General features: G+C 61.2%; 3 protein-coding genes and 1 long non-coding RNA gene across 4 annotated transcripts; 2 read left to right on the top strand and 2 right to left on the bottom strand.

The window, feature by feature from the left end:
- The first annotated feature begins 1,465 nt into the window (after positions 1-1,465).
- On the top strand, positions 1,466-6,219 carry LOC121063143 (IgGFc-binding protein-like). The gene is made up of 4 exons (XM_040543479.1): positions 1,466-1,663; positions 2,661-3,171; positions 3,625-4,016; positions 4,805-6,219. Exons 1-4 carry the CDS (start codon positions 1,466-1,468, stop codon positions 5,423-5,425), a joined length of 1,722 nt encoding a protein of 573 aa, XP_040399413.1. The 3' UTR covers positions 5,426-6,219.
- Positions 6,220-7,943: 1,724 nt separating this feature from the next.
- On the bottom strand, positions 7,944-11,701 carry LOC121063141 (cytochrome c oxidase subunit 6B1). The gene is made up of 4 exons (XM_040543478.1): positions 11,556-11,701; positions 10,307-10,414; positions 10,112-10,212; positions 7,944-8,181 (listed from the first exon to the last, which is right to left on the bottom strand). Exons 2-4 carry the CDS (start codon positions 10,410-10,412, stop codon positions 8,128-8,130), a joined length of 261 nt encoding a protein of 86 aa, XP_040399412.1. The 5' UTR covers positions 10,413-10,414; positions 11,556-11,701; the 3' UTR covers positions 7,944-8,127.
- Positions 8,199-9,930, bottom strand: LOC121063142. Its single transcript, XR_005815850.1, has 3 exons — positions 9,862-9,930; positions 8,790-9,662; positions 8,199-8,736 (listed from the first exon to the last, which is right to left on the bottom strand). It is a non-coding gene; the product is annotated as an uncharacterized LOC121063142 (long non-coding RNA).
- A 2,182-nt stretch (positions 11,702-13,883) lies between the features above and the next one.
- On the top strand, positions 13,884-25,939 carry FBL (fibrillarin). Its single transcript, XM_040543476.1, has 9 exons — positions 13,884-13,908; positions 14,985-15,077; positions 15,859-16,011; positions 18,015-18,109; positions 19,552-19,722; positions 20,392-20,524; positions 22,057-22,169; positions 24,132-24,277; positions 25,822-25,939. The coding sequence occupies exons 1-9, from the start codon at positions 13,899-13,901 to the stop codon at positions 25,841-25,843; spliced, it is 936 nt and encodes a 311-aa protein (XP_040399410.1). The 5' UTR covers positions 13,884-13,898; the 3' UTR covers positions 25,844-25,939.
- Positions 25,940-26,521: the final 582 nt, after the last annotated feature.

The raw sequence follows: 26,521 nt of genomic DNA, 5'->3' as shown, positions 1-26,521 counted from the left end.
CCAGATGGTGGAAAACTCACCCAAATGCGTCCCCGACAAGACATCTTGCAACGACGTGCATTGCCCAAAGGGGACAACGTGCAAGATGGTGGAAACCTCACCCAGATGCCTCCCTGTCTCGCAGCCCCCACTCGTTTGCCACATTTTGGGGCGCTGGCGTTACCGGGCCTTTGATGGGAAGAGCTATGGCTTGGCAGGGGCTTGCACCCACACGTTGGTGAGCACCTGCGGCACCCAACTGCCCACCCTCCATGTCACGGCAGGCAGCCAGTTTGGCGTGGGGCCGGGTGCCTCCTTTGGCCACGTCACACTCCGTGGTGATGGCTTTGAGGTCGTCCTGCTCCGAGGCGAGGAGACGATGGCAAGGGTGAGTATTCGACAGTGGGTGGCACAAGGGGAGTGAGGGGGGTGTCCCATAGTCCCTGGGAGGGAGCAGGGAGCCAGGCGTCTGGGGTCTCCCAACCCCCAGAACTCCAAGATGGGTGGTGGGCCCAGATGTCCAGGACCTCCCCATCCCATTTCCATCCCCAAGACCCTATAGCTTGGTGGTGGACCCAGGTGTCCAGCTCCTCCCCATCCCATTTCCAGCCCCAAGATCCCATAACCAAGTGGTGGACCCAGGCATCCAGAATCTCCCCATCCCATTTCCAACCCCCAGACCCCATAACCAAGCGATGGACCCAGGTGTCCAGCTTCTCCCCGTCCTATTTCCAACCCCCAGACCCCACAACTTGGAGTCTAGGTTCACTCAATCCCATTTCCAAGACTGAGGAAGGGACCCAGGTGCCCACACCGCAGTTGCCCATCCAATGTCCTCCCTTACAGGTGGCCGGGACCCGGGTCCCCCTGCCCCTCTCGCTGGCAGGGGGCCGGGTGCGCCTGGAGAGAAGAGGGGGACAGCGGCGGCTGGTCACAACCATAGGTGTGCGGGTGGCCGTTGGTGGGGACGGCGCCGTGACGGTGACGGCACCAGCGACGCTACGGGGACAGCTCTGTGGGCTCTGTGCCCATCCTGAGGATCGGGCCGGCGAGGGACAGGGGACACAGTGCTGTGAGTGGGGCATGGGGATATTAATTAGGGACAGGGACCCCAGTTATAGGGTCTGGAGGGAGTGGGGGACTGGGATGGGGATAGCCAATGGGTTGGGGATGGGCTTTGAATTGGGAATGGGGATGGAGAAATGGGTGAAGGAGGTCGAAGGGACAGGAAAAAGGGTGAAGAAAGAAGGATAACTGGATGAAGAGGGGATGGAGGAGGACTGAGGAACCGTTCTGAAGGACAACCCGATTAACCACTGCTTCTCCTCTTCCCACAGCCTCCTCCTGCTCATCCAAACACCCCCAGGAGCCCTGTGCCACCATCCCCAACCCCATCCCCAACCCCATCCCTGTCCCCGTCCCCAAACCCGTCTCCAACCTGGTTCCTAACCCCGTCCCCAACCCTGCCACCTGCTCAGCCCTGGGCATGGGCCACGTCCGCACCTTTGACCGCCTCCACCACGACTTCTCCGGCTCCTGTGTCTACCTCCTGGCCGGACTCTGCCCCGGCACCCAGGGCCCAGAGCCCTTCCGCGTCCTGGTGCGGGGCGGCCTGGGTGGCATCACCGGTGCCGAGGTCCTCGTGCGCCGCACGCGTGTGGAGCTGGAGCCCGGCCAGGTCACGGTGAGTAAGGGAGGAGTAGGAGCACAGCAATGGCGGTGTGAAGCTGGGGAGTGAGTAAGGGCTGCAAGGAGGGAGTTGTGAGGATGGAGTAAACCGGGAGGAAAGGGATGGATGCTGAGTAGCACTTTCTGCCCAAACTGGGATTAAGTAGGGATGTGTTGACTGACCAAGGGATGAGCAAAGAGGGAGTAGCAGGCGATTGGTGCATAAAGAGTAAAGACCAAGTAAATCCAGTCCAGATTTCGCAAGGGGAGTAACAAATGAGTAATAAGTAACACATGAGTAGACAAGAAATCTGGGAAGCAGAAGATGTTAGCTGGCTCAGAGTTGCCCAAGGATGTGTAGGAAGTAAAACATGAACATTGATTGAGTAGTGAGTTACTAAAAGAGCAAGCCTGTATGTAGGAGCTGGCTCAGTGTTGTCACAGGATGCATAGTGAGTAAAGAGTAAGCATGAGCAGTGAGTCAGTAAAAGAGAAAGCAGGGACATATTAGCTGGCTGGGAGGTGCTGGGGGGTGACATAGTGAAGAGTGAGTAGTGAATGAGTAGCAAGTGTGTAAATAATGGGTGAGAAGGTTGTAAGTAGGGAGATTTATTAGCTGGATGGAAGTGCTGAGTAGCAAGAGTAAAGCACAACTAGAGACTAGGTGGGTTTGGGCCAGTCCAGACCCTGCCACAAGCTGCTTGGGAGGACCAGAGGCAAAGTGGTGAGCAGAGAGTGAGTAGCAAGGGAGTAAACCATGAGAAGTCAGTAAGAGTGCTCAGTCCTGTCTGATTCCCGCTAGTAGTGGCCTTGGAGGACTGGTAGCCAAATGGTGAGCAGCAAGTTTGTAGCTTGTGAATGACCCAGTGAGTAAACCACGAGTAATGACCGAGTAAACCCAGAGTAGTGATCGAGTAAACTATGAGTAGTGATGAAATGGGCTCCAGAAGGGCTGAACGCTGATTCTGACCCCTCCGGGGGCTCTCTTTGTGCCCTGTGCTCGCCCCAAACAGGTGAACGGCATACCAACCCTCCTGCCCCACGTGGCAAAGGCCTCAGCGGTGACCCTGGAGCCCCGGGGCTGGGAGGTGGAGGTGCGGACCCCCCGGGGGCTGCGGGTGGCCTTCGACGGGCACCACGGGCGGGTGAGCATCCGCGTGCCGGGTGCCTACAGCGGCCACCTCTGCGGGCTCTGCGGGGATTTCGACGGGGACCCCCGCAATGACCTGGCGCCGGCGGGGGGCTGGCGGGTGAGGGACACATCGGGGTGCAGGGACGCGGCGGGGTGCGGGGACGTCGGGGGAAAGGGGCAACAAGATGTGGGGAGGGAGTGCGGGGTGCTGCTGAACAAGGAGGGGCCCTTCCGGCTCTGCCACGAGGCCGTTCACCCTGAAACCTACTTCCGGGACTGCGTCGCCGACCGGTGTCACCGCGAGGGGGTCTGCCGCGTCCTCGCCGCCTACGTCGCTGCCTGCCAGGAGGCCGGGAGGAAGGTTCTGGAGTGGCGTTCCAAGGGGTTCTGCTGTAAGTGGCTCATGGGGGACCCGGGGGTAGGGGTTGGAGGGGGACATGGCCCCATAGAGCACCCCGGGAATCCAGGAGTCTTGGTGGGGTGAGGACACGGCCCCATAGAGCACCCTGGAAATCCAGAAGTCCTGGTAGGATTGGGACACAGCCCCATAGAGCACCCCAGGACCCCAAAAATCTTGGTGGGATAGGGACACAACGCCACAGAGCATCCCAGTACCCCATAAATCCTGATGGGAAGGGGACACGGCCCCATAAAACACCCCAGGACCCCAAAAGTCTTGGTGGGATGGGGAAATAACCCCATAGATAACCCCAGGACCCCCAAAGTACTAGTGGGATGGGGACACAACCCCATAGAGCACCCAGGAGAAGCCAAGCATCCGGGTGGGACCCTGGCCCCCCAGAGGGGACTGAAGACCTTCCCCCAACACCACCCTCTCCCCACAGCCCCCCAGTGCCCCACGGGCACCCGCTACGCCATCTGCGCCCCAGGCTGCACCCCGGGGTGCCGTGAAGGTTGCGTGTCCCCTGACGACTCCCACGGGGACACCCAGAGGTGCTCAGCAGAACCAGTGGCAGCACCAGCTACCGTGGGCACCCCAGGGACCTGCCGGGCCGTGGGGACCCAGCACTACTTGAGCTTCGATGGGGTGGCCATGGCCGTGGCGGACAACTGCTCCTATGTGGTGGCCCGGAGCTGCGGCCCCCCCGGCGCCCACCCTGCCTTTGATGTGACCGTCACCGACCCACCCCGGGGTGGCCCCGGCCCCCGCAGCGTCACCGTCACCGTGCACCAGCACCGCTTTGTGCTACGGGGTGGGCACCCCGGCATGGTGGAGGTGAGGAGGAGGAGGAGGAGGAAAGGGGAAGAGGGGTGGGGATGGGCAAGGGTGGAGGGGGTGGAGAACGGGGTGGGTTGGAGGGGTAGGGGTGGAGGAAAAATGGGTAGGGGGATGGATGGAGGAGATGGAGAGGGGGATGGAGGGGTGGGGACATGGAGATGGCCATGGGGGGAGGGATGGATGGATGAAGAACATGGAAAGAGAAGAGGATGGTTGGGTGGAGGATGGATGGAAGATGAAGAACATGGAAAAAGGGATGGAGAAGAGCAGAGATGGAGGAATAGATAAAGAGGATGGACGGATGGATGAAGAACATGGAAAAAAGGATGGAGAAGGGATGGATAGGGAAGAAGATGGATGGATGGTTGAAGAATGTGGAAAAAGGGATGGAGAAGGACATAGGTAGATGTATGGACAAAGAAGATGGGTGGATAGATGAAGAACATGGGAATAGGGATGGAGAAGGGGTAGATAAAGAATAAGATGGATGGATGGATGGGTGAAGAACATAGAAAAAGGGATGGGTGAAGAACTTGGAAAAAGGGATGGGTGAAGAACTTGGAAAAAGGGATGGGTGAAGAGCAGAGGTAGAGGGATGGACAGAGAAGAGGATGGATGAATGGATGGATGGACAGAAAAAGATGAAAAGGGTTGGAGGAACAAAGTTGGATGGATGAAGGAGGTTGGATGGATGGTAGAACGACAGACGTCTGGCCATGAGGACCAGGGAGGAGGACCGGGCACCTACTGGGTGCCTCCAACCCACCCCACCCCACCCCACGCAGGTGGACGGCTCCAAGGCGTCGCTGCCCTTCTGCCTGCAAGGCCAGGCCGTGTGCCTGGCACCCCGGGGTGCCACCACCCTCCTGGTCGCCGACTTCGGCCTCCGCGTCACCGCCGGCCCCGGGGCGGCGGTGGCCGTCACCGTGTCCCCGAGCTTCCGCAACGTCACCTGCGGCCTCTGCGGCAACTTCGACGGCCACCCCTACAACGACCACCTCCACCAGGCCACCACGGCCACGTGTCATCGTCCCTGCCCCGGCCCCACGTGTCCCCCGTGCCGGCAGCCCCCCAAGAAAGCCTTCGTCCACACCGAGCTCTGCGGCGTCCTGCGGGACCCCCAGGGGCCCTTCGGGGGCTGTCACGCCGCGGTCCACCCCAGGGTCTTCTTCGACGTCTGCCTCTGGGAGCTCTGCGAAGCCCCCGAGGACAAGGAGGTCCTCAGCGAGGTCCTGGGCGCTTACGAAGCCGCCTGCCGCCAGGCCAAGGTCCGCGTGGGACCCTGGCGCGCCCCCAGCGTCTGCCGTGAGTTGGGGACCGCGGGGACACGGGGTGGGAGGTGGCCACGGGTATTTTGGGTGGTCATCTTGGGGAGGTTCTTGTGCGGGACTCCCCCGTGGCCATGACATCCACATGGATCCATCCACAGTGTCACCTACGTCTGGGTCCACACACGACATCCCCGTTTCCCCCCACCCCGGTGTCCCCTAGGTGTCTGTCCATCCGTGATGTTCTCCAGCTCTCTGTCCAACCACGACACCCCTTTGTGGCCCTTCATGATGTCCCCTTTGTGTCTGTCCATCCGTGGTGTCCTACAACTGTCTGACCAACCGTGACGTGCCTACGTGACCACATTGTCCTCTGTATGTCCCTCCAAAACATCCGCCGTCGACGTTCTCCACCTCTTGGTGTTCCTCTCTCCACCTCTCGGTGTTCCTCCACGATGTCCTCTGTCTCTTGGTGTCCCACCATGATGTTCTCCATCTCTCGGTGTTCCTCCACCCACGTGCCTACAATGACCTCAGCGGGCTCACCGTATCTTCTATCTGTCCCTCCACGACATCAACCACCTCTGTCCCTTCATGACATTCAACTGCGGCGTCCCCCGTGCTTGTCCAACCGTGACACCCCCGTCTGTCCTTCCATGACGTTCTCCACCTCTCTGCCCACCTGTGACATCCCATGTCCGTGATGTCCCCAATGCATCCGTGATGTCCTCCATCTCCCTGCCCATCCATGACCTCCTCACGTGTCCCTCCACGTGTCCCTCCACGTGTCCTACCCCCGACGTGTCCCTCCTCCAGGCCACGTCCCCACCCAATTCTCGTATCTCCTACAGCTCCGTGGTGCGTCGAGGGCTCCGGCTGCCGCCCCGGTGTCACCTGTGTCCCCCACCGAGCGCTGCTGCGGCGGGACCTGTCTCCAGGTGAGGGGGACGACGGGGGGACGCGGTGGGGAGAGGGGATGGGGGACCACCAGATGGAGGAACCATTAGTGGAGGAGGAGGAGGATGGGAGATGGGTGGAAGGAGAGACCGTGGAAGAAGGATGGATGGTTGGGTGGACGGATGGATGGATGGAGAAACCACGAAAGGATGAGTGGATGGTTGGGTAAACGGAAGAAGGAACCATGGAAGAAGGAACCATGGAAGAAGAAACCATGGAAGAAGAAACCATGGAAGAAGAAAGAGTGGTTGGGTGAATGGATGGAGAAACCACAGAAGAAGGATGAGTGGACGGATGAAGAAACCCTTGAACTTCTTTGATGGCTTCCCCATCTATCTGTTCCTGGAAATACGGGTGGAGAAACCCTTGAAGATGGAAAAATGGATGAAGAAAGCGTTAAGGAACGGATGGAGGAGCACAAAGCCGTTAAGGAAGGCTAGGTGGAGGGATGTTTGGGTGGGTGGATGGACGGAGAAAGCTCTGAGGATGGATGGATGGACCTTTGAAGATGGATGGATGGATGGATGGTTGGACGGAGAAACCGTTGATGATGGGTGGGTGGAGAAACCTCTGAAGATGGATGGATGGATTGATGGATGGAAGAGTGGTTGGATGGAGAAACCATTGATGATGGATGGGTGGAGAAACCTCTGAAGATGGATGGATGGATGGATGGATGGAAGAGTGGTTGGATGGAGAAACCATTGATGATGGATGGGTGGAGAAACCTCTGAAGATGGATGGATGGATGGAAGGGTTGTTGGATGGAGAAACCGTTGATGACGGATGGATGGATGGATGAGGTGGAGAAACCGTTGATGATGGATGGAGAAACCATTGACGATGGATGGAAGGATGGAGAAACCATTGAAGATGGATGGATGGAGAAACCTCTGAAGATGGACGGATGGAGAAACCTCTGAAGATGGACGGATGGAGAAACCTCTGAAGATGGACGGATGGAAGGGTGGTTGGATGGAGAAACCATTGATGAGGGATGGAAGAATGGATGGAGAAACCGTTGGTGATGGATGGAAGGGTGGAGGAACCATGGATGATGGATGGGTGGAGGGACCATCGATGATGGATGGATGGAGAAACCATTGAAGACGGATGGATGGAAGGGTGGATGGATGAAGAAACCATCGATGACGGGTGGGTGGGAGGGTGGGTGGATGGAGAACCCACTGATGATGGGTGGAAGGGTGGAGAAACCATCGACGACGGGTGGAGAGTAGGGTGGACAAACCACTGCTGGAGGTGTCCTGACCCCGTGTCCCCCCCCCCAGGTGCCCTCCTGGGAGCGCTGCCGCTGCGTGGCCTGGGCTTGACGCCGCTTCTCCCCGGGGTCCTGCCCCTGGACCTGCCCCTGGACCTCCAGCCCCCCCGGCTCGGTCCCCTGGTCCCGTAGCGCCCTCGGGGACCCCCGGGTGACCGAGCAGGGGGTTGTCCCCCCCCCCCTCCCCCCCGTCACCCCACCCCCACCCCCCACCCCGGAAATTTTGTTAATTAATAAAATCCCGCCTTCCACTTCGACGTTCCTCGCCCCGTTTTCTCCATCCCCACGTCCCCACCACGAGAACCTGGGGGGCCAGGACCCGTCCCCCGCCCCCCCCTCCCCCCACCGCGTGTGTCCCCCACCCCCCAAAAAAAAAAAAAAACAACCAAAAAACCCCCCCAAAAAAAAAACCCAAACGGGCCAGTTCAACCCTTTATTGTCCACCGCCTCCGTGACAGCGGCGTCCCCTCCCCGGTGGCATCCGTGTCACCTCCTGGTGGTGGCGGTGGTGGCCCTGTCACCGCCCCCCCCCCCCCCCCGCCCTCCACAGCGGTGACAACGGGGACCCAACCCCCCTCCCCGTACCCCCCGGGGTTGGAGAAGCTCAGATCTTGCCGGGGAAGGTCCCCTCCTCGCGGTACTCGTCCCACGTTGTCACCTGCGGGGGGAGGGGGGGACACGGTGGCCTCGTGAGGGACACGGTGGCCGTTGGGGAGAACGTGGGGACGCCACGGGGTCGGGGGGGGGGCGGACACCACGGGGCGGGGGGGGACGCCACGGGGCATGGGGGGGGGACGCCTGGGTGGACTTGGGGACGCCACGGGGGCCAGGAGCGTGATGATGCCGCCAAGGGGACGTGGTGACCCCAAAAAGGGACGTGGTGACCCCAAAAAGGGACGTGGTGACCCCCCCAAAGAGGACACGTGGGACGTGGTGGCCACCTGGGGACGTTGCGGGGGGGGGGGGGGGGGGACACGAGGACCTCGTGCTGGTGGGGACACCACGGGGGGCCCGGGGACACCACGGCGACGTTGTGGGGGACCTGAAGGTCATGGGGACGCCAGAGGGACACCGAGGGGGGGACGTGGGGACATCACGGAGGTCCTGAAGGACGTGGGGGCACCACAGGGACACCGCGGGGGACCCGAGTGACGTAGAAATACCCCGGGGCACCCAAGGGCCACGAGGCCACCACGGGACACCCAAGGGCCACCTGGGGGGCATGAGGTCACCGTGGGGGCCACCACGGGACACCCAAAGGGCCACGAGGCCACCACGAAGGCCACCTTGAGGGCCACGAGGACGAAACGAGGAACCCAAGGGACGTCGAAACGACGCGGGAACACCCCGGGGCACCCAAGGGCCACGAGGCCACCCCGGGGGACCCAAGGGCCACCTAGGGGACCCGAGGCCACCACGGGACACCCAAGGACCACGAGGGCCACCATGAAGGCCACGGTGACCACCACGAGGACCACGGGGAAGAATCAAGGAACCCAAGCGACGTCGAGGTGACGTGGAACCACCCTGGGGCACCCAAGGGCCACCTGGGGGACCTGAGGACCCCCCGGATCACCCAAGGGCCACCTGGGGGACCCCGAGGCCCACGAGGGCCACCATGAGGGCCACCAGAAGGGCCACGAGGCCACCACGAAGGCCATGGGGAAGAAAACAGGGACCCAAGTGACATCGAAACGATGTGGAAACACCACGGGGCACCCAAGGGCCACGAGGCCACCCCAGGGGACCCAAGGGCCACCTGTGGGACATGAGGACCACGAGGCCACCACGGGGGCCACCACGGGGGACCTGACGGACATGGGGCCACCACGAAGGGCACGGGGATGAAAAAAGGGACTTGAGTGACACCGAAACGACGTGGAAACACCCCGGGGCACCCAAGGGCCACTGAGGCCACCCCGGGGGACCCAAGGGCCACCTGGCGGCCACGAGGCCACCACGAGACAACCCAAGGGCCACGAGGCCACCACGAAGACCACCTTGAGGGCCACGAGGATGAAACGAGGAACCCAAGGGACGTCAAAATGACGTGGAAACACCCCGGGGCACCCAAGGGCCACGAGGCCACCCCGGGGGACCCAAGGGCCACGAGGCCACCCCGGGGGACCCAAGGGCCACCTGGGGGCCACGAGGCCACCACGAGGCCACCACAAGGGCCACGAGGCCACCACGAGGACCACAGGGAAGAAACGAGGAACCCAAGCGACGTCGAAACGAACGTGGAAACACCCCGGGGCACCCAAAGGCCACTGAGGCCACCCCGGGGGACCCAAGGGCCACGAGGCCACCCCGGGGGACCCAAGGGCCACGAGGCCACCACAAGGGCCACGAGGCCACCACGAGGACCACAGGGAAGAAACGAGGAACCCAAGCGACGTCGAAACGAACGTGGAAACACCCCGGGGCACCCAAAGGCCACTGAGGCCACCCCGGGGCACCCAAGGGCCGCGAGGCCACCACGAAGGCCACAGGGGCCACCTGGAGGACCCGAGGCCACCCAGGGGACCCGAGGGCCACCCCGGGGAGGGGGGGGGGGGGGGGGGCGTCACCGCGCCGGGGCCACTCACCCAGGAGGTGGGGCAGATGGACTTGTAGACGCGGTAGTACCACTGGCAGGGGGTGGCGTCCGCCCCCTTGGCCGCCATCGCCTTCTCGCAGCGGTGGAAATCTGGGGGGGGGGGGGGAGGGGAAAAGGGGACACGGGTGTCACCGGGGAGGGGACACGGGGGTCCCCGGGGACACGGGGTGGGGGAGGGGCGTACCCAGGTAGTTCTGCCAGCAGTTCCTGGTCTGGTTCTGGTTGGGGAAGCGGCTGTCGAAGGGCGCCGTCTTGTAGCGGTCGAGCTTGGCCCGGATGTCCTCCGCCATGGCTGCCGGGGGGGGGGGGGGGGGCGTTAATTAGTTAATTAATTAGTTAATTGGCTATTTGATTGCTTAATTAGGGGCGTTAAGTTAACGGCTCGTTAACGGGCGGGGGGAGGAGGGGGGTGGGGAAGGGGTTGGGGAGGTTTGGGGACGTCGACGGTGGCCCCAGGAAGCGGTGATCGAACGTTGTTCCCAGTAAGGCGCTGGGAGCCCTCCCAGTGCTCCCAGTAAGGCTGCAGGGATCCCTCCTAGTGCTCCCAGTAAGGCCCAGGGATCACTCCCAGTCAGGCCCTGGGAGCCCTCCCAGTAAGGCCCAGTGATCACCCCCAGCCAGACCCTGGGAGCCCTCCCAGTAAGGCCGTACGAAGCCCTACAAGCCCTCCCAGTAAGGCCCAGTAATCCCTCCCAGTAAGGCCCTGAGAACCCTCCCAGTTGCCCCAGTGCTCCCAGTAAAGCCCAGCTATCCTTCCCAGGACTCCCAGTAAGGCCCTGCGAGCCTTCCCAGTAAGCCCCAGCGAGTGCCTAGTGCTCCCAGTAAAGTTAAGTCACCACTCCAGTATACCCAGTAAGGCTCAGCAATGCTCCCAGTACTCCCACTGAGGCCCAATAATACCTCCCAGTGCTCCCAGTAAGTCCCTGCGATGCCTCCCAGGGCTCCCAGTAAGGCCCAGTCACCACCCCCATACACCCAATACTCCCAGTAAAGCCCTCTGATCCTTCCCAGTGCTCCCAGTAAAACCCAGCTATCCTTCCCAGGGCTCCCAGTAAAACCCAGTGACCCCTCCCAGCGCTCCCAGTAAAGCCCAGCGACCCCTCCCAGCGCTCCCAGTAAAGCCCAGCGACCCCTCCCAGCGCTCCCAGTAAAGCCCAGCGACCCCTCCCAGCTGCCCCAGTGCTCCCAGTAAAGCCCAACAATCCCTCCCAATGCTCCCAGTAAGCCCCAGTCACCACCCCACTCCACCCAGTGCTCCCAGTAAAGCCCACAAACCTCTCCCAGTAAGGCCCGTCGGCTCCCCCAGTGCCTCCACTAAAACTGAGTCCCCCCAGTGCCCTCCCAGTGCTCCCAGTAGCCCCCCAGTGCCCTCCCAGTGCTCCCAGTAGCCTCCCAGTAGCCCCCAGTCTCTCCCAGTTCCCCCCCACCCGCACCAGCCGCCTCCGTTCCCGTCAAAGTGACTTTCACCGCCGCCGCTGCCCTCACGCCGGAACCACCGAGACGCGACAGGAAGCGCAGAGCGCCGCCGGAAGTAGCGGCCCCGGCTCAGCGCGCAGAAGGGGAGGAGTCGTCGAGACGCGGCGGATAGAGCGGCCTCCGCCGAGGGCGGGGCGGGAGCGGGGAGGACTGCGGAGACCATAGAGAGGAGGCGGGAGGACAGAGCGTCCCCACAGGCGGGTGGGAGGGAAAATGGCGGCGGGGAGGCCCCGGCGCTCCCCGAATCGCCTCAAAACGCCCCAAAACGGCTCCGAAACGTTCCAAAACACTCTCAGAACCCTTCGGAGCGACCTCAAATACCGTGAATGTCCCCCAAATCCCTCATAGAGTCCCCAGATTTTCCTCAAATGCCTTAAATTGGCCCGAATTTGTGCCTTTCTCCCACACAGGTTCCTAAATAAAGCCCCCCAAATCCCCATTTTTGTCCCCAAACATCCCCAGACCCCCCTAAATGCCCCATGAACGACCCCATACCCTCTCCACGACCCCTAAATGCCCCATCCCTTCATCCCTCACTCCAAATCCCCCCCACTTGCCCCTAAATATCACCCCCGAAATGTTTGTTTCTGTCCTCAAATTTCCCCTCAGGCCACCAAATGCCACATCCTTGACCCCAAATACATACATAAATCCACACAGCTCCCCCCTCAAATACACTTTTTACCTCTAAATAACCCCACAAATCCTTTCAATGCGAACTACCTATTTCCAAGGTGCCCCCGGGATCCCCTAAATATCTCATTTTTGTCCTCAAATACACTTCAAGACCCCCAAAGCCCCGTTCCTATATATAAATTCACTCAGCTCCCCCTCAAATGCCCCATTTTTACCTCAAAATAACTTCTCAAATTCTCCAAATATTTAATATCTATCTCCAAAATATCCCCAGGACCCCCAAATGCCCCAAACCTGTCCCTAAATACTCTCAGGACCCCCCTTCAAATGTTTTCAATCACACTCAGGACCCCCAAAATGCGCCTTTCCTGTCCCCAAATCCCCCCCAAAACTCCCCCATATTCTCCATCCCTTTCCCCATTTACCCTCCAGGACCCCCAAATCCCACCCCAAATCCCCCATATTCTCCATCTCTTTCCCCAAATCCCCTCCAGGACCCCCAGATCCCCCATTCTTACCCCCAAATCCCTCCAACACATCCCCATATTCTCCATCCCTTTCCCTAAATATCCTCCAGGACCCCAAATCCCCCATTCCGGACCCCAAATCCCCCCTCAAACCACCCAAAATCTCCCCCAAACACCCCCATACTCTCCATCCCTTTCCCCAGACACCCTCCAGGACCCCAAATCCACCATTCATGTCCCCAAATCCCCCCCAAATGCCCCATCCCTTTCCCCAGATACCCTCCAGGACCCCCAAATCCCCCATTCTTACCCCCAAATCCCCCACAAAACACCCCGATATCCTCTATCCCTTTCCCTAAATACCCTCCAGGACCCCAAGTTCCCCAATTTCTGCCCCCAAATCCTCCATTTCTGCCCCCAAATCCCCTCCAGGACCCCCAAATTCCCCATTCCTGTCCCCAAATCCCCCCCAAACACCCCCATATTCTCCATCCCTTTCCCCAAATCCCTTCCAGAACCCCGAATCCCCCATTCTTTCCCCCAAATCACCCCCAAACACCCCCATATTCTCCATCCCTTTCCCCAAATCCCCTCCAGGACCCCGAATCCCCCATTCCTGTCCCCAAATCCCCCATTTCTGCCCCCAAATCCCCTCCAGGACCCCCAAATTCCCCATTCCTGTCCCCAAATCCCCCCAAGTGCCCCATCCTTGTTCCCAAATGCCCTCCAGAACCCCCAAATCCCCCATTCCTGTCCCCAAATCCCCCCAAGTGCCCCACCCTTGTTCCCAAATGCCCTCCAGAACCCCCAAATCCCCTATTTTTGCCCCCAAATCCCCCCAGCATCCCCCCAAATACCCCATCCCTTTCCCCAAATTCCCTCCACGACCCCAAATCCCCCATTCCTGCCCCCCAGTCCTCCCAAAGCCCCCCCAAATCCCCCCATTTCTGCCCTCAACCCCCCTCCGCCCCTATTCCAGGGGTCTCCCCTGGGGGGCGCTTTTAGGGCACGCCCGGGCGCTAGGACCCAGCAAGAGCCAGGCCCTGCTCGGTTACTTCCGCCCGGCTTGGCGTCGGGAAGGCTGTGGCGCATGCGCGCTGCCCGCAACGGGGCGGGGCCTAGCGGATGACGCACGGCAACTTCCGGCAGTGGGAGAGAGCGCGCGGCGCGTGAGGCCCCGCGTGGAGCAGCGGCGGGATGAGGCCGGGTGGGCACTGGGAGCACTGGGGGGAACTGGGAGGCACTGGGGGGAACTGGGAGGGACTGGGAAGGGACTGGGAGAGGCTGAGGAGCATTGGGAAGGGACTGGGAGGGGCTGAAGGGCACTGGGATGGGACTGGGAGGGTAACTGGGAGGCACTGGGAGGGACTGGGATGTAACTGGGGGTGGCTGAGGGGGACTGGGGGGAACTGGGAGGAACTGGGAGGTAACTGGGAGGCACTGGGAAGGGACTGGGATGGGACTGGGAGGGTAACTGGGAGTAACTGGGAGGCACTGGGAGGGGCTGGGGGGAACTAGGATATAACTGGGAAGGGATTGGGAGGCACTGGGAAGGTAACTGGGAGACACTGGGGGGAACTGGGATGTAACTGGGGGTGACTGAGGGGGACTGGGGGGAACTGGGAGGCACTGGGAAGGGGCTGGGGGGTACTGGGGGTGACTGGGAGGCACTGGGGGGGGACTGTGAAGGACTGGGAGGGGCTGAGGGGCACTGGGATGGGACTGGGAGGGTAACTGGGAGGGACTGGGAAGGAACTAGGGAGAACTAGGATGTAACTGGGGGGGACCGGGAGGATAACTGGGGGGGACTGGGAGGGACTGGAGGGGCACTGGGGGTAACTGGGAGGTAACTGGGAGGCACTGGGAAGGGACTGGGAGCTACTGGTGGGCCCTGGGAGGGATTGGGGGGTGACTGGGAGGCACTCGGGGGGGATTGGGAAGGACTGGGAGGGGACTGGGGGGCACTGGGAGGGACTGGAGGGGCACTGGGAGGGACTGGGGTGGGTTGGGAAGTAATTGGGGAGTAACTGGGGAGGCACTGGGGATAACTGGAGGGAAACTGGGTGGGATTGGGGGGTAACTGGGAGGGATTAGGGGGCAACTGGGGGTAACTGGAGTGGAACTGGGAGGGATTGGGGGTGACAGGGAACGTCTGGGGTTTAACTGGTGTGGAACTGGGCAGACTGGGGAACCGCTGGGTTTGCTGGGAGGGAACCGGGAGCCCCCCCCCCCCAGCCGTCCCAGTGCTCCCAGTTTGCCCAGTAACACTTCTCTGTCCCGCAGGTTTCAGCCCCCGGGGGGGGCGCGGAGGCTTCGGGGACCGGGGGGGCCGCGGGGGCGACCGGGGGGGCCGCGGGGGCTTCCGGGGGGGGCGAGGTGAGTGCCCCCCATCCCAGTTCCCCTCCCAGTGCTCCCAGTAAGCCCAGTTCCCTTCCCAGTACCCCCATATCCCCTCCCAGTAAGCTCAGTTCCCTTCCCAGTACCCCCATATCCCCTCCCAGTAAGCTCAGTTCCCTTCCCAGTACCCCCCATCTCTCTTCCCAGTGCTCCCAGTAAGCCCAGTCTCCCGTCCCGGTGTCCCCAGTAAGCCCAGTTCCCTTCCCAGCCCCCCCATTTCTCCTCCCAGTGCTCCCAGTAAACCCAGTTCCGTTCCCAGCACCCCCATCTCCTGCCCCAGTGCTCCCAGTTCCCTCCCAGCCCCCCCATCTCCCTTCCCAGTACTCCCAGTAAGCCCCATTTCCCTTTCCAGTGCCCCCAGTAAGCCCAGTTCCCTTCCCAGTCCCCCCATTTCTCCTCCCAGTGCCCCCAGTAAGCCCAGTTTCCTTCCCAGTGCTCCCAGTTCCCCTCCTAGCCCCCCCATTTCTCCTCCCAGCCCTCCCAGTTCCCTTCCCAGACCCCTGATCTCACCTCCCAGTGCTCCCAGTCCTCTTCCCAGTACTCCCAGTAAGCCTAGTTCCTTTCTCAGTACCCCCTATTTCCCCTCCCAGTGCTCCCAGTTCCCTTCCCACCCACCCTATTTCCCCTCCCAGTGCTCCCAGTTCCCTCCCAGCCCCCCCCATACCCTCTCCCAGTGCTCCCAGTTCCCTTCCCGGCCCCCCCAGCCCCCCTCCCAGTGCTCCCAGTTCCCCCCAGCGCCCACCCCCTCCTCTTCCCGCAGGCGGCGGTTTCAAGTCCCCCGGGGGGGGCCGCGGCGGCAGTTTCGGGGGCCGAGGACGAGGAGGCCCCGGCCGGGGGGGCCGGGGGGGGCGCGGAGGCCGGGGGGGCTTCAAGGGGGGCAAGAAGGTGACGGTGGAGCCCCATCGGCATGAAGGTACGGGGGGGGGGGGGCTGTATATGAGATTTGGGGGGGCGATATGTGGGGTTTTGGGGGCGATATGTGGAGTTGGGGGGCGATATGTGGGGGCGGGGGGGCCGTATATGAGATTTGGGGGGGCGATATGTGGGGTTTTGGGGGCGATATGTGGGGTTTTGGGGGCGATATGTGGAGTTGGGGGGGCGATATGTGGGGGCGGGGGGGGCCGTATATGAGATTTGGAGGGGCGATATGTGGGGTTTGGCGGCGATATATGGAGTTGGGGGGCGATATGTGGGGTTTGGGGCACGATATATAGGGTGGGGGGGCAATATAGGGGGTTTTGAGGGCGATATGTGGGGTCTTGGGGGGCGATATGTGGGTTTTGGGGGGCGATATATGAGGTGGAGGGGCGATATATAGGGGCTGGGGGGGGTGGGCAATATATGGGCTCTTGAGGAGCGATATATCGGGGCTGGGGGGCGATGTATGGGGCCAGGAGGGTGATATATAGTGTGGGGGGCGTGATATGTGGGGCTTCGGGAGGCAATATAGGGGGTTTGGGGGGCGGTATGTGGGTTTTGGGGGGCGGTATGTGGGTTTTGGGGGGCGATAAATGGGGTTTGGGGGGCGATAAATGGGGTTTGGGGGGGCGATAAATGGGGTTTGGGGGGCGATAAATGGGGTTTGGGGGGCGATATGTGGGGCAGGGGGGTGATATATAGTGGCTAAGGGGCTGTATATGGGGTCTTGGGGAGCACTATGTAAGGGCTGGGGGGTGGTATATGGGGTTGTGGGGGCGATATATAGGGGCTGGGGGGCCGTATATGAGATTTGGGGGGGCGGTATGTGGGGCTTTGGGGGTGATATATGGAGTTGGGGGGCGATATATGGGGGTTTTGGGGTGAGATATAGAGTTGGGGGGGTGATATGTGGGGGCGGGGGGGCAATATATGGAGTTGGTGGGGCGATATGTGGGGTCTCGGGGGGCGATATATGGGGCCAGGGGCTGATATATAGTGGGGGGGGGTGATATGTGGGGCTTTGGGGGGCAATATAGGGGTTTTGGGGGTGATATGTGGGGTTTGGGGGGTGGAATATGGGGCAGGGGGGCGGTATGTGGGGTTTGGGGGGCGATAAATGGGATTTGGGGAGTGATATATGTGGTTTGGGGGGCGATATATAGGGTGGGGGGGCAACATGGGTGATATACGGAGTGGGGGGAGATGTAGGGGATGGGGGGGTGATATATGGGGTTTTGGGGGCGATATATAGGGTGGGGGGGCGATATAGAGCGGCTGGGAGGCTGTATATGAGATTTGGGGGGGCGATATATGTGGGGTTTTGGAGGCGATATATAGGGGCGGGGGGGCGATATATGGGGTTTTGGGGGCGATATATGGGGTTTTGGGGGCGATATGTGGGGTGGGGGGGGCGATATATGGGGGTTTTGGGGGCGATATGTGGGGTGGGGGGGCGATATATGGGGTTTTGGGGGCGATATGTAGGGTGGGGGGGCAATATATGGGGTTTTGGGGGCGATATGTAGGGTGGGGGGGGCGATATATGGGGTTTTGGGGGCGATATGTAGGGTGGGGGGGGCGATATGTAGGGTGGGGGGGCGATATATGGGGTTTTGGGGGCGATATGTAGGGTGGGGGGGGCGATATATGGGGTTTTGGGGGCGATATGTAGGGTGGGGGGGCAATATATGGGGTTTTGGGGGCGATATGTAGGGTGGGGGGGCGATATATGGGGTTTTGGGGGCGATATGTGGGGGCGAGGAGAGCGATATATAGGGGCAGGGGGCGATATATGGGATTTTGGGGGTGATACATAGGGGCGGGGGGGCGATATATGGGGCTACAGGGAGCATATGGGGCAGTTTGGGGGTTAATTTGGGGGCGTTATGGGGCAGTTGGGGGTCTGGGGGGGGGCAGTTGGGGGTCTGGGGGGGGCAGTTGGGGGTCCCGTGGGGTGGCCCCCCCCCCCCAAATTTTGCCCCCCCCTCCCCCCCCCAGGGGTGTTTATCTGCCGGGGGAAGGAGGACGCGCTGGTCACCCGCAACATGGTGCCGGGGGAGTCGGTGTACGGCGAGAAGAGGATCTCGGTCGAGGTGGGGAACTGGGAGGGCACTGGGAGATACTGGGAGGGCACTGGGAGGGGGCTGGGGGGCACTGGGAGGGGGCTGGGGGGAGTTGGAAGGGGGTAGGAGGCACTGGGAGGGGGCTGGGGGGAACTGGGAGGGGGCTAGGGGGAGTTGGGAGAGGACTGGGAGGCACTGGGAGGAAACTGGGAGGGGGCTGGGGTTGACTGGGAGGGCCCTGAGGGCAACTGGAGGATGTTATGGGCAACTGGGAGCCCCTTGGGTCAACTGGGATTAATTGGGAGAGCCCTGGGGTCAACTGGGAGGCCCCTTTGGGCAACTGGGATTAACGGGGCAGCCCCGTTGAGCAGCTGGGGTCAACTGGGAGAGCCCTGGGATCAACTGGGAGGCCCCGTTGGGCAACCAGTCGGCCCCGTTGGGCAACCAGTCAGCCCCTTTGGGCAACTGGGATTTACTGGGAGGCCCCGTTGGTCAACTGGGAGGCCCCTTTGGGCAACCGGGGTCAACTGGGAGGCCCCTTTGGGCAACCGGGGTCAACTGGGAGGCCCCTTTGGGCAACCGGGGTCAACTGGGAGGCCCCTTTGGGCAACCGGGGTCAACTGGGAGGCCCCTTTGGGCAACCGGGGTCAACTGGGAGGCCCCTTTGGGCAACCGGGGTCAACTGGGAGGCCCCTTTGGGCAACCGGGGTCAACTGGGAGGCCCCTTTGGGCAACCGGGGTCAACTGGGAGGCCCCTTTGGGCAACCGGGGTCAACTGGGAGGCCCCTTTGGGCAACCGGGGTCAACTGGGAGGCCCCTTTGGGCAACCGGGCGGCCCCTTTGGGCAACTGGGATTTACTGGGAAGCCCTGTTGGTTAACTGGGGTCAACTGGGAGGCCCTTTTGGGCATCTGGGGTCAACTGGGTGGCCACTTTGGTCAACTGGGAGGCCCCGTTGGGCAACCGGGGTCAACTGGGAGGCTACTTTGGTCAACTGGGTGGCCCCTTTGGGCAACTGGGATTTACTGGGAGGCCCCATTGGTCAACTGGGAGGCCCCTTTGGGCAACCGGGGTCAACTGGGAGGCCCCTTTGGGCAACCGGGGTCAACTGGGAGGCTACTTTGGTCAACTGGGCGGCCCCTTTGGGCAACTGGGATTTACTGGGAGGCCCCGTTGGTCAACTGGGAGGCCCCGTTGGTCAACTGGGAGGCCCCGTTGGTCAACTGGGGTTAACTGGGAGGCCCCGTTGGTCAACTGGGGTTAACTGGGAGGCCCTTTTGGGCAACTGGGGTTAACTGGGAGGCCCTTTTGGGCAACTGGGGTCAATTGGGTGGCCCCGTTGGGCAACTGGGGTCAACTGGGAGGCTACTTTGGTCAACTGGGCGGCCCTTTTGGGCAACTGGGATTTACTGGGAGGCCCCGTTGGTCAACTGGGAGGCCTGTTGGGCACTGCTGACCCGCACGCGTCCCCAGGATGGTGACACCAAGGTGGAGTACCGCGCCTGGAACCCGTTCCGCTCCAAGCTGGCCGCCGCCATCCTCGGGGGCATCGACCAGATCCACATCCGCCCGGGGACCAAGGTCCTCTACCTGGGCGCCGCCTCGGGGACAACGGTGTCCCACGTCTCCGACATCGTGGGGCCGGTGAGGGGACGCGGGGACATTTTGGGGGACACGGGGACGTTGTGGGGGACACGGGGATGTCGCGGAGGGGGGCGCTTCTGGGGATATTTTTGTAGGGTTTTGGGTCCAGGGGACACGGGTTGGGGACACTGTGAAGACGGCATCTTTGGGGACGTTGGTTTTGGGTCAAGAGGACATGGAGGTGACACTTTTGGGGACATTGTTACAGGATTTAGGGTCAAGGGGACGTGGAAGTGGCACTTCTGGGGACGTGTCTTTAGGGTTTTGGGTCCAGGGGACATGGGTTGGGGATATCGTGGAGGTGGCACCTTTGGGGACGTTGGTTTTGGGTCAAGGGACACGGAGGTGGCATTTTTGGGGACATTGTTATAGGGTTTTGGTCAAGGGACACGGAGGTGGCACTTTAGGGGACGTATCTTTAGGGTTTTGGGTCAAGGGGACATAGAGGTGACACTGGGTTCCTTGGGGACATCGTGGGATGGCACCTTTGGGGACGTTGGCCAACTTAGGTCCCCAGTGCCGTCCCCAACCTTGGGCACCCCAAGGTTGGCAGATCCCCATCCTGAGATCTTCCCCCAACTTTGGGGGACCCCGGGGACATCCCCAACCTTGGGGACCCCAAAAAACGTCCACGGGAAGGGTGGGTGACCCCTGTGTCCCTGTCCCCAGGAGGGCCTGGTCTACGCCGTGGAGTTCTCGCATCGTTCGGGACGCGACCTCATCAACGTGGCCAAGAAGCGCACCAACGTCATCCCCGTCATCGAGGACGCCCGGCACCCCCATAAGTACCGGATGCTGATAGGTGAGCCCCTTTTGGGGTGCCGGGGCGATTTGGGGGATCCCAGAGGAAGTTTTGGGGTCTCAAGGGGGTTTGGGAGAAGATTTGGGGGGTTTTGTAGGGTTTTGGGGTGTTTGGGAGGTGTGGGAGAAGGTCTGGAGGTTCCTCAAGGTGTTTGGGAGCTGGTTGTGGGGGTGTTTTGGGGGTCTTGGGGTATTTTGGGGTATTTATTGGGGTCCTGGGAGATAGAGGATGGGTTTTGGGATGACTTGATGCAGTGGGATGGGTTTTGGGGACATCTGAGGGCATCTGGGAGAGGTTTGTTGGGGTGTTTTGGGTGTTGAGAAGATGTGAGGTGGGTCCTGGGGAATTTTGGGGGGGTCCTAGGGAAGAATTTGGGGTCTCAAGAGGGTTTAGGAGAAGATTTTGGGGGGGTTTGTAGGGTTTTGGGGTGTTTTGGAGGTGTGGGAGAAGGTCTGGAGGTTCCTCAAGATGTTTAGGAGCTGGTTCTGGGAGCGATTTGGGGTTCGTGAGGTATTTTGGGGGGTCCTGAAGAGGTGTTTTGGGGTCCTAGGAGATACAGGGTTGGTTTTTGGGTGTGTCAATGGGGTTTGGGGACATCTGAGGGCATCTGGGAGAGGTGTTTTGGGTGTTGAGAAGATGTGAAATGGGTCCTGAGGAATACGGGGGGGTCTTTGGGCAGATTTTAGGGGGGTCCTAGGGAAGAACTTGGGGTTCTAAGGAAGAATTTGGGGTCTCAAGAGAGTTTAGGAGAAGATTTTGGGGGGATTTTGTGGGGTTTTGGGGTGTTTTGGAGGTGTGGGAGAAGGTGTGGAGGTTCCTCAAGGTGTTTGGGAGGTAGTTCTGGGGGTGTTTTGGTTTTTTGGGGTATTTTTTTGGGGTCCTGGTTAGTTGCTTTCGGGTCCCAGGACACACGGAGTGGGATTTGGGGCGTGTTGATGGGGTTTTGGGAATTTTGAGGGCATCTGGGAGAGGTTTTCTGGGGTGTTTTGGCCATTGTGAAGATGTGAGGTGGGTTCTGGGGAGTTTTGGGGCGTCTTTGGGAAGTCTTTAGGGGGTCCTAGGGGAAGGTTTTGGGATCCTAGAGGAAGTTTTGGGGTCTCGGGAGGGGTTGGAAGAAGATTTAGGTGGATTTTGTAAGATTTTGGGGTGTTTTGGAGCTATGAGAGAAGATCTGGAGGTCCTTCAAGGTATTTAGGAGCTGGTTCTGGGAGCATTTTGGGGTTCTTGGGGTATTTTTGGGGGGTCCTGGAGAGGTGTTTTGGGGTCCTAGGACACACAGGATGGTTTTTGGGGTGTCTTGGTGGGGTTGGATGGGATTTGGGGTCACCTGCAAGAAGTTCTTGGCTCTTTTGGGGTGGTCTTCGTTGGCCTTGGCCAAGGATTGGGACCATTTGGGGTCATTTTTTTGGGTTCTGGGGAATTTGGAGTCATTTTTTGGGGGGTTCCTGGGGATTTTGGGGGACGTTTTAGGGTCCCGAGGAGCTCGGGGACCTTTCGGGGTGGGCTTTGGGGTCATTTTGGGGTGTCCCCAGGGATGGTGGACGTCATCTTCGCCGACGTGGCGCAGCCCGACCAGTCGCGCATCGTCGCGCTCAACGCCCACAACTTCCTGCGCAACGGCGGCCACTTCGTGATCTCCATCAAGGTAACGAGCCCCCGCACCAGTACGCACCAGTAAGGGGCGCTGGGAGCTTGGGGTCACCTCGAAAGGGGCACTGGGGGCCACTGGGAGCCAGGAACGGGCCACTGGGGGCTAGTAATGGGCCACTGGGGGTTACTGGGAGCCCCGGATGGGTTACTGGGAGCCCCGGATGGGTTACTGGGAGCCCCGGATGGGTTACTGGGAGCCCCGAATGGGTTACTGGGAGCCCCGGATGGGTTACTGGGGGCCACTGGGAGCCCGGGATGGGCTACTGGGAGCTACTGGGAGCCTGGGATGGGCTACTGGGAGCTACTGGGAGCCCGGAACAGGTTACTGGGAGCCACTGGGAGCCCCGGATGGGTTACTGGGAGCCCAGTAATGGGCTACTGGGGGCCACTGGGAGCCAGTAATGGGCTACTGGGAGCCACTGGGAGCCCAGGATGGGCTACTGGGAGCCCGGGATGGGCTACTGGGAGCTACTGGGAGCCTGGGATGGGCTACTGGGAGCTACTGGGAGCCCGGAATGAGTCACTAGGAGCCAGGCATGGGTTACTGGGAGCCCAGGATGGGCTACTGGGAGCCACTGGGAGCTCGGAACAGGTTACTGGGAGCCACTGGGAGCCTGGGACTGGTTAATGGGGGCCACTGGGAGCTACTGAGGGCCATTGGGAGCCCCGGACGGGTTACTGGGAGCCACTGGGAGCCCCGGACGGGTTACTGGGAGCCTGGGACGGATTACTGGGAGCTACTGGGAGCCCGGGATGGGTCACTGGGATCCCGGGATGGGTTACTGGGAGCTACTGGGAGCCCTCCTGGGGCAAATCCCCCCTCCCCCCCCTTTCCCTCCCCTTCTCTCCCCTTTAGCCCCAAATCCCCCCCATTTTTCCCCAAATCCCCCCCTCTCCACCCCCTTCTTCCCCCGGGGGGGGTCTTTGCTCCCCAAAATTTTGCCCCAAATTTTTGGGACCCCCCCAAAATTTTGCCCCTCCCCCCATTTTTTCTTGCCCCCCCTTCCCCTTTTTCCCCAAATCCCCCCCTTCCTCCCCATTATTCCCCCCTTAGGGGGGTCGGGCGGGGGTCTTTGATCCCCCCCCAAAATATTTTTGCCCCCCCCCCCAAATTTTTGCCCCCCCCCCCATTTCTTTTCCCCCCATTCTCCCCCTTCCCACCCCCTTTTCCCCCCCCTTTTTCCCCCAATCCCCCCCTTCCACCCCATTATTCCCCCCCAAGGGGGGTCGGGCGGGGGTCTTTGCCCCCCCCAATATTTTTGGGGACCCCCCTAATATTTTTGGCTGCCCCCCCCATTTTTTTTTACCCCCCCCGTCCCCCCCTTTAACCCCCTCCCCCCCCCTTTTTCCCCCAATCCCCCCCTTCCACCCCATTATTCCCCCCCAAGGGGGGTCGGGCGGGGGTCTTTGCCCCCCCCAATATTTTTGGGGACCCCCCTAATATTTTTGGCTGCCCCCCCATTTTTTTTACCCCCCCGTCCCCCCCTTTAACCCCCTCCCCCCCCCTTTTTCCCCCAATCCCCCCCTTCCACCCCATTATTCCCCCCCAAGGGGGGTCGGGCGGGGGTCTTTGCCCCCCCCAATATTTTGGGGACCCCCCTAATATTTTTGGCTGCCCCCCCCATTTTTTTTACCCCCCCGTCCCCCCCTTTAACCCCCTCCCCCCCCCCTTTTTCCCCAAATCCCCCCCTTCCACCCCATTATTCCCCCCTTAGGGGGGTCGGGCGGGGGTCTTTGCCCCCCCCCCAATATTTTTGGGGCCCCCCCCCCAATATTTTTGGCTGCCCCCCCCATTTTTTTTACCCCCCCGTCCCCCCCTTTAACCCCCTCCCCCCCCCTTTTTCCCCAAATCCCCCCCTTCCACCCCATTATTCCCCCCTTAGCGGGGTCGGGCGGGGGTCTTGGGCTCCCCCCCAATATTTTTGGGCCCCCCCCCCCAAATTTTTGCCCCCCCCAGGCCAACTGCATCGACTCGACGGCGGCGCCCGAGGCCGTGTTCGCCTCGGAGGTGAAGAAGCTGCAGCAGGAGAAGCTGCGGCCCCAGGAGCAGCTCACGCTCGAGCCCTACGAGCGCGACCACGCCGTGGTGGTGGGCGTCTACAGGTGGCACTGGGAGGGACTGGGAGGGACTGGGAGGGACTGGGGAGGGATTGGGGAGGGATTGGGGGGGGGACTGGGAGCAACCGGGAACGGCTAGGAGCGACTGGGAAGGTTTGGGAGGGGGCTGGGAGCAACTGGGAAGGATTCAGAGGGGACTGGGAGGGGTTGGGAGGGGATTGGGGGGGGCTGGGAGCGACTGGGAGGGGACTGGGAGCGACTGGGAAGGATTGAGAGGGGACTGGGAGGGGACTGGGAGGGGCCTGGGAGGGGACTGGGAGGGGCCTGGGAGTGACTGGGAAGGATTGAGAGGGGACTGGGAGCAACTGGGAGTGACTGGGAGGGGGCTGGGAACAACTGGGAGCGACTGGGAGGGGGCTGGGAGCAACTGGGAAGGATTGAGAGGGGACTGGGAGTGACTGGGAGGGGGCTGGGAGCAACTGGGAAGGATTGAGAGGGGCTGGGAGCAACTGGGAGGGTACTGGGAGGGGGCTGGGAGTGACTGGGAAGGATTGAGAGGGGACTGGAAGCAACTGGGAGGAGACTGGGAGCAACTGGGAAGGACTGGGGGGGACTGGGAGCAACTGGGAGGGGACTGGGAGCAACTGGGAGGAGGCTGGGAGCAACTGGGAGGGGACTGGGAGCAACTGGGAGGGGACTGGGAGCGACTGGGAAGGACTGGGGGCAATGGAGGGGACTGGGAGCAACTGGGAGGGGACTGGGAGCAAGTGGGAGGGGACTGGGTTTTACTGGGAGGAGACTGGGAGCAACTGGGAAGGACTGGGAGGGGACTGGGAGCAACTGGGAGGGGACTGGGAGCAACTGGGAGGGGACTGGGAGCAACTGGGAGGAGACTGGGAGCAACTGGGAGGGGACTGGGAGCAACTGGGAGGGGACTGGGAGCAACTGGGAGGAGGCTGGGAGCAACTGGGAGGGGACTGGGAGCGACTGGGAGGGGACTGGGAGCAACTGGGAGGGGACTGGGTGTTACTGGGAGGGGACTGGGTGTTACTGGGAGGGGACTGGGAGCAACTGGGTGTTACTGGGAGGGGACTGGGTGTTACTGGGAGGGGACTGGGTGTTACTGGGAGGGGACTGGGAGCAACTGGGAAGGACTGGGAGCGACTGGGAGCAACTGGGAGGGGACTGGGAGCAACTGGGAGGGGACTGGGAGCAACTGGGCGTTACTGGGAGCGACTGGGAGGGGACTGGGCGTTACTGGGAGGGGACTGGGAGCAACTGGGAAGGACTGGGAGGGGACTGGGAGCAACTGGGAAGGACTGGGGGCGACTGGGAGGGGACTGGGCGTTACTGGGAGGGGACTGGGAGGGGACTGGGTGTTACTGGGAGGGACTGGGCGTTACTGGGAGGGGACTGGGAGGGGACTGGGCGTTACTGGGAGGGGACTGGGTGTTACTGGGAGGGACTGGGCGTTACTGGGAGGGACTGGGCGTTACTGGGAGGGGACTGGGAGGGACTGGGCGTTACTGGGAGGGACTGGGAGGTGAGGGGGGGGTCCCGGGGCTGAGCCCTGTCCCCTCTGTCCCCAGGCCCCCCCCGAAGCAGAAGTGACCCCGGTGACGTCGCCCCCGCCCCGCGGTTCGGGGCAAATTCTCGCGGTTTTGGGTTTTCTGGGGTGGGTTTTTATTAAAAGAGAGGCAAAAAGGAGGCGGGCTCGTTAATTAACCCCTGGGGGAGGCAAGTTAATTAGCTGAGGGGGGGTAATTAATTACTTGGGGGGGGTAATTAACCCTATGGGGGGGCAGATTAATTAGCTGGAGGTGGTAATTAATTAATTGGGGGGGTAATTAAACCTATGGGGGGGCAGATTAATTAGCTGGAGGTGGTAATTAATTAATTGGGGGGGTAATTAAACCTATGGGGGGCAGATTAATTAGCTGGGGGGTAATTAACCCTATGGGGGGCAGATTAATTAGCTGGGGGGGTAATTAACCCTATGGGGGCAGATTAATTAGCTGGGGGGGTAATTAACCCTATGGGGGGCAGATTAATTAACTGGGAGGGGCTAATTAATTACTTGGGGGGGTAATTAACCCTATGGGGGCGAATTAATTAGGTGGGAGGGTAATTAATCCTATGGGGGGCAGATTAATTAACTGGGAGGGGCTAATTAATTACTTGGGGGGGTAATTAACCCTATGGGGGGGCAGATTAATTAACTGGGAGGGGCTCATTAATTATTTGGGGGGTAATTAACCCTATGTGGGGCAGATTAATTAGCTGGAGGTG

Source organism: Cygnus olor, unplaced genomic scaffold (assembly GCF_009769625.2).
Source record: "Cygnus olor isolate bCygOlo1 unplaced genomic scaffold, bCygOlo1.pri.v2 S93, whole genome shotgun sequence".
NCBI lineage: Eukaryota > Metazoa > Chordata > Aves > Anseriformes > Anatidae > Cygnus > Cygnus olor.
This window is presented reverse-complemented; position numbering and strand designations above follow the sequence as displayed.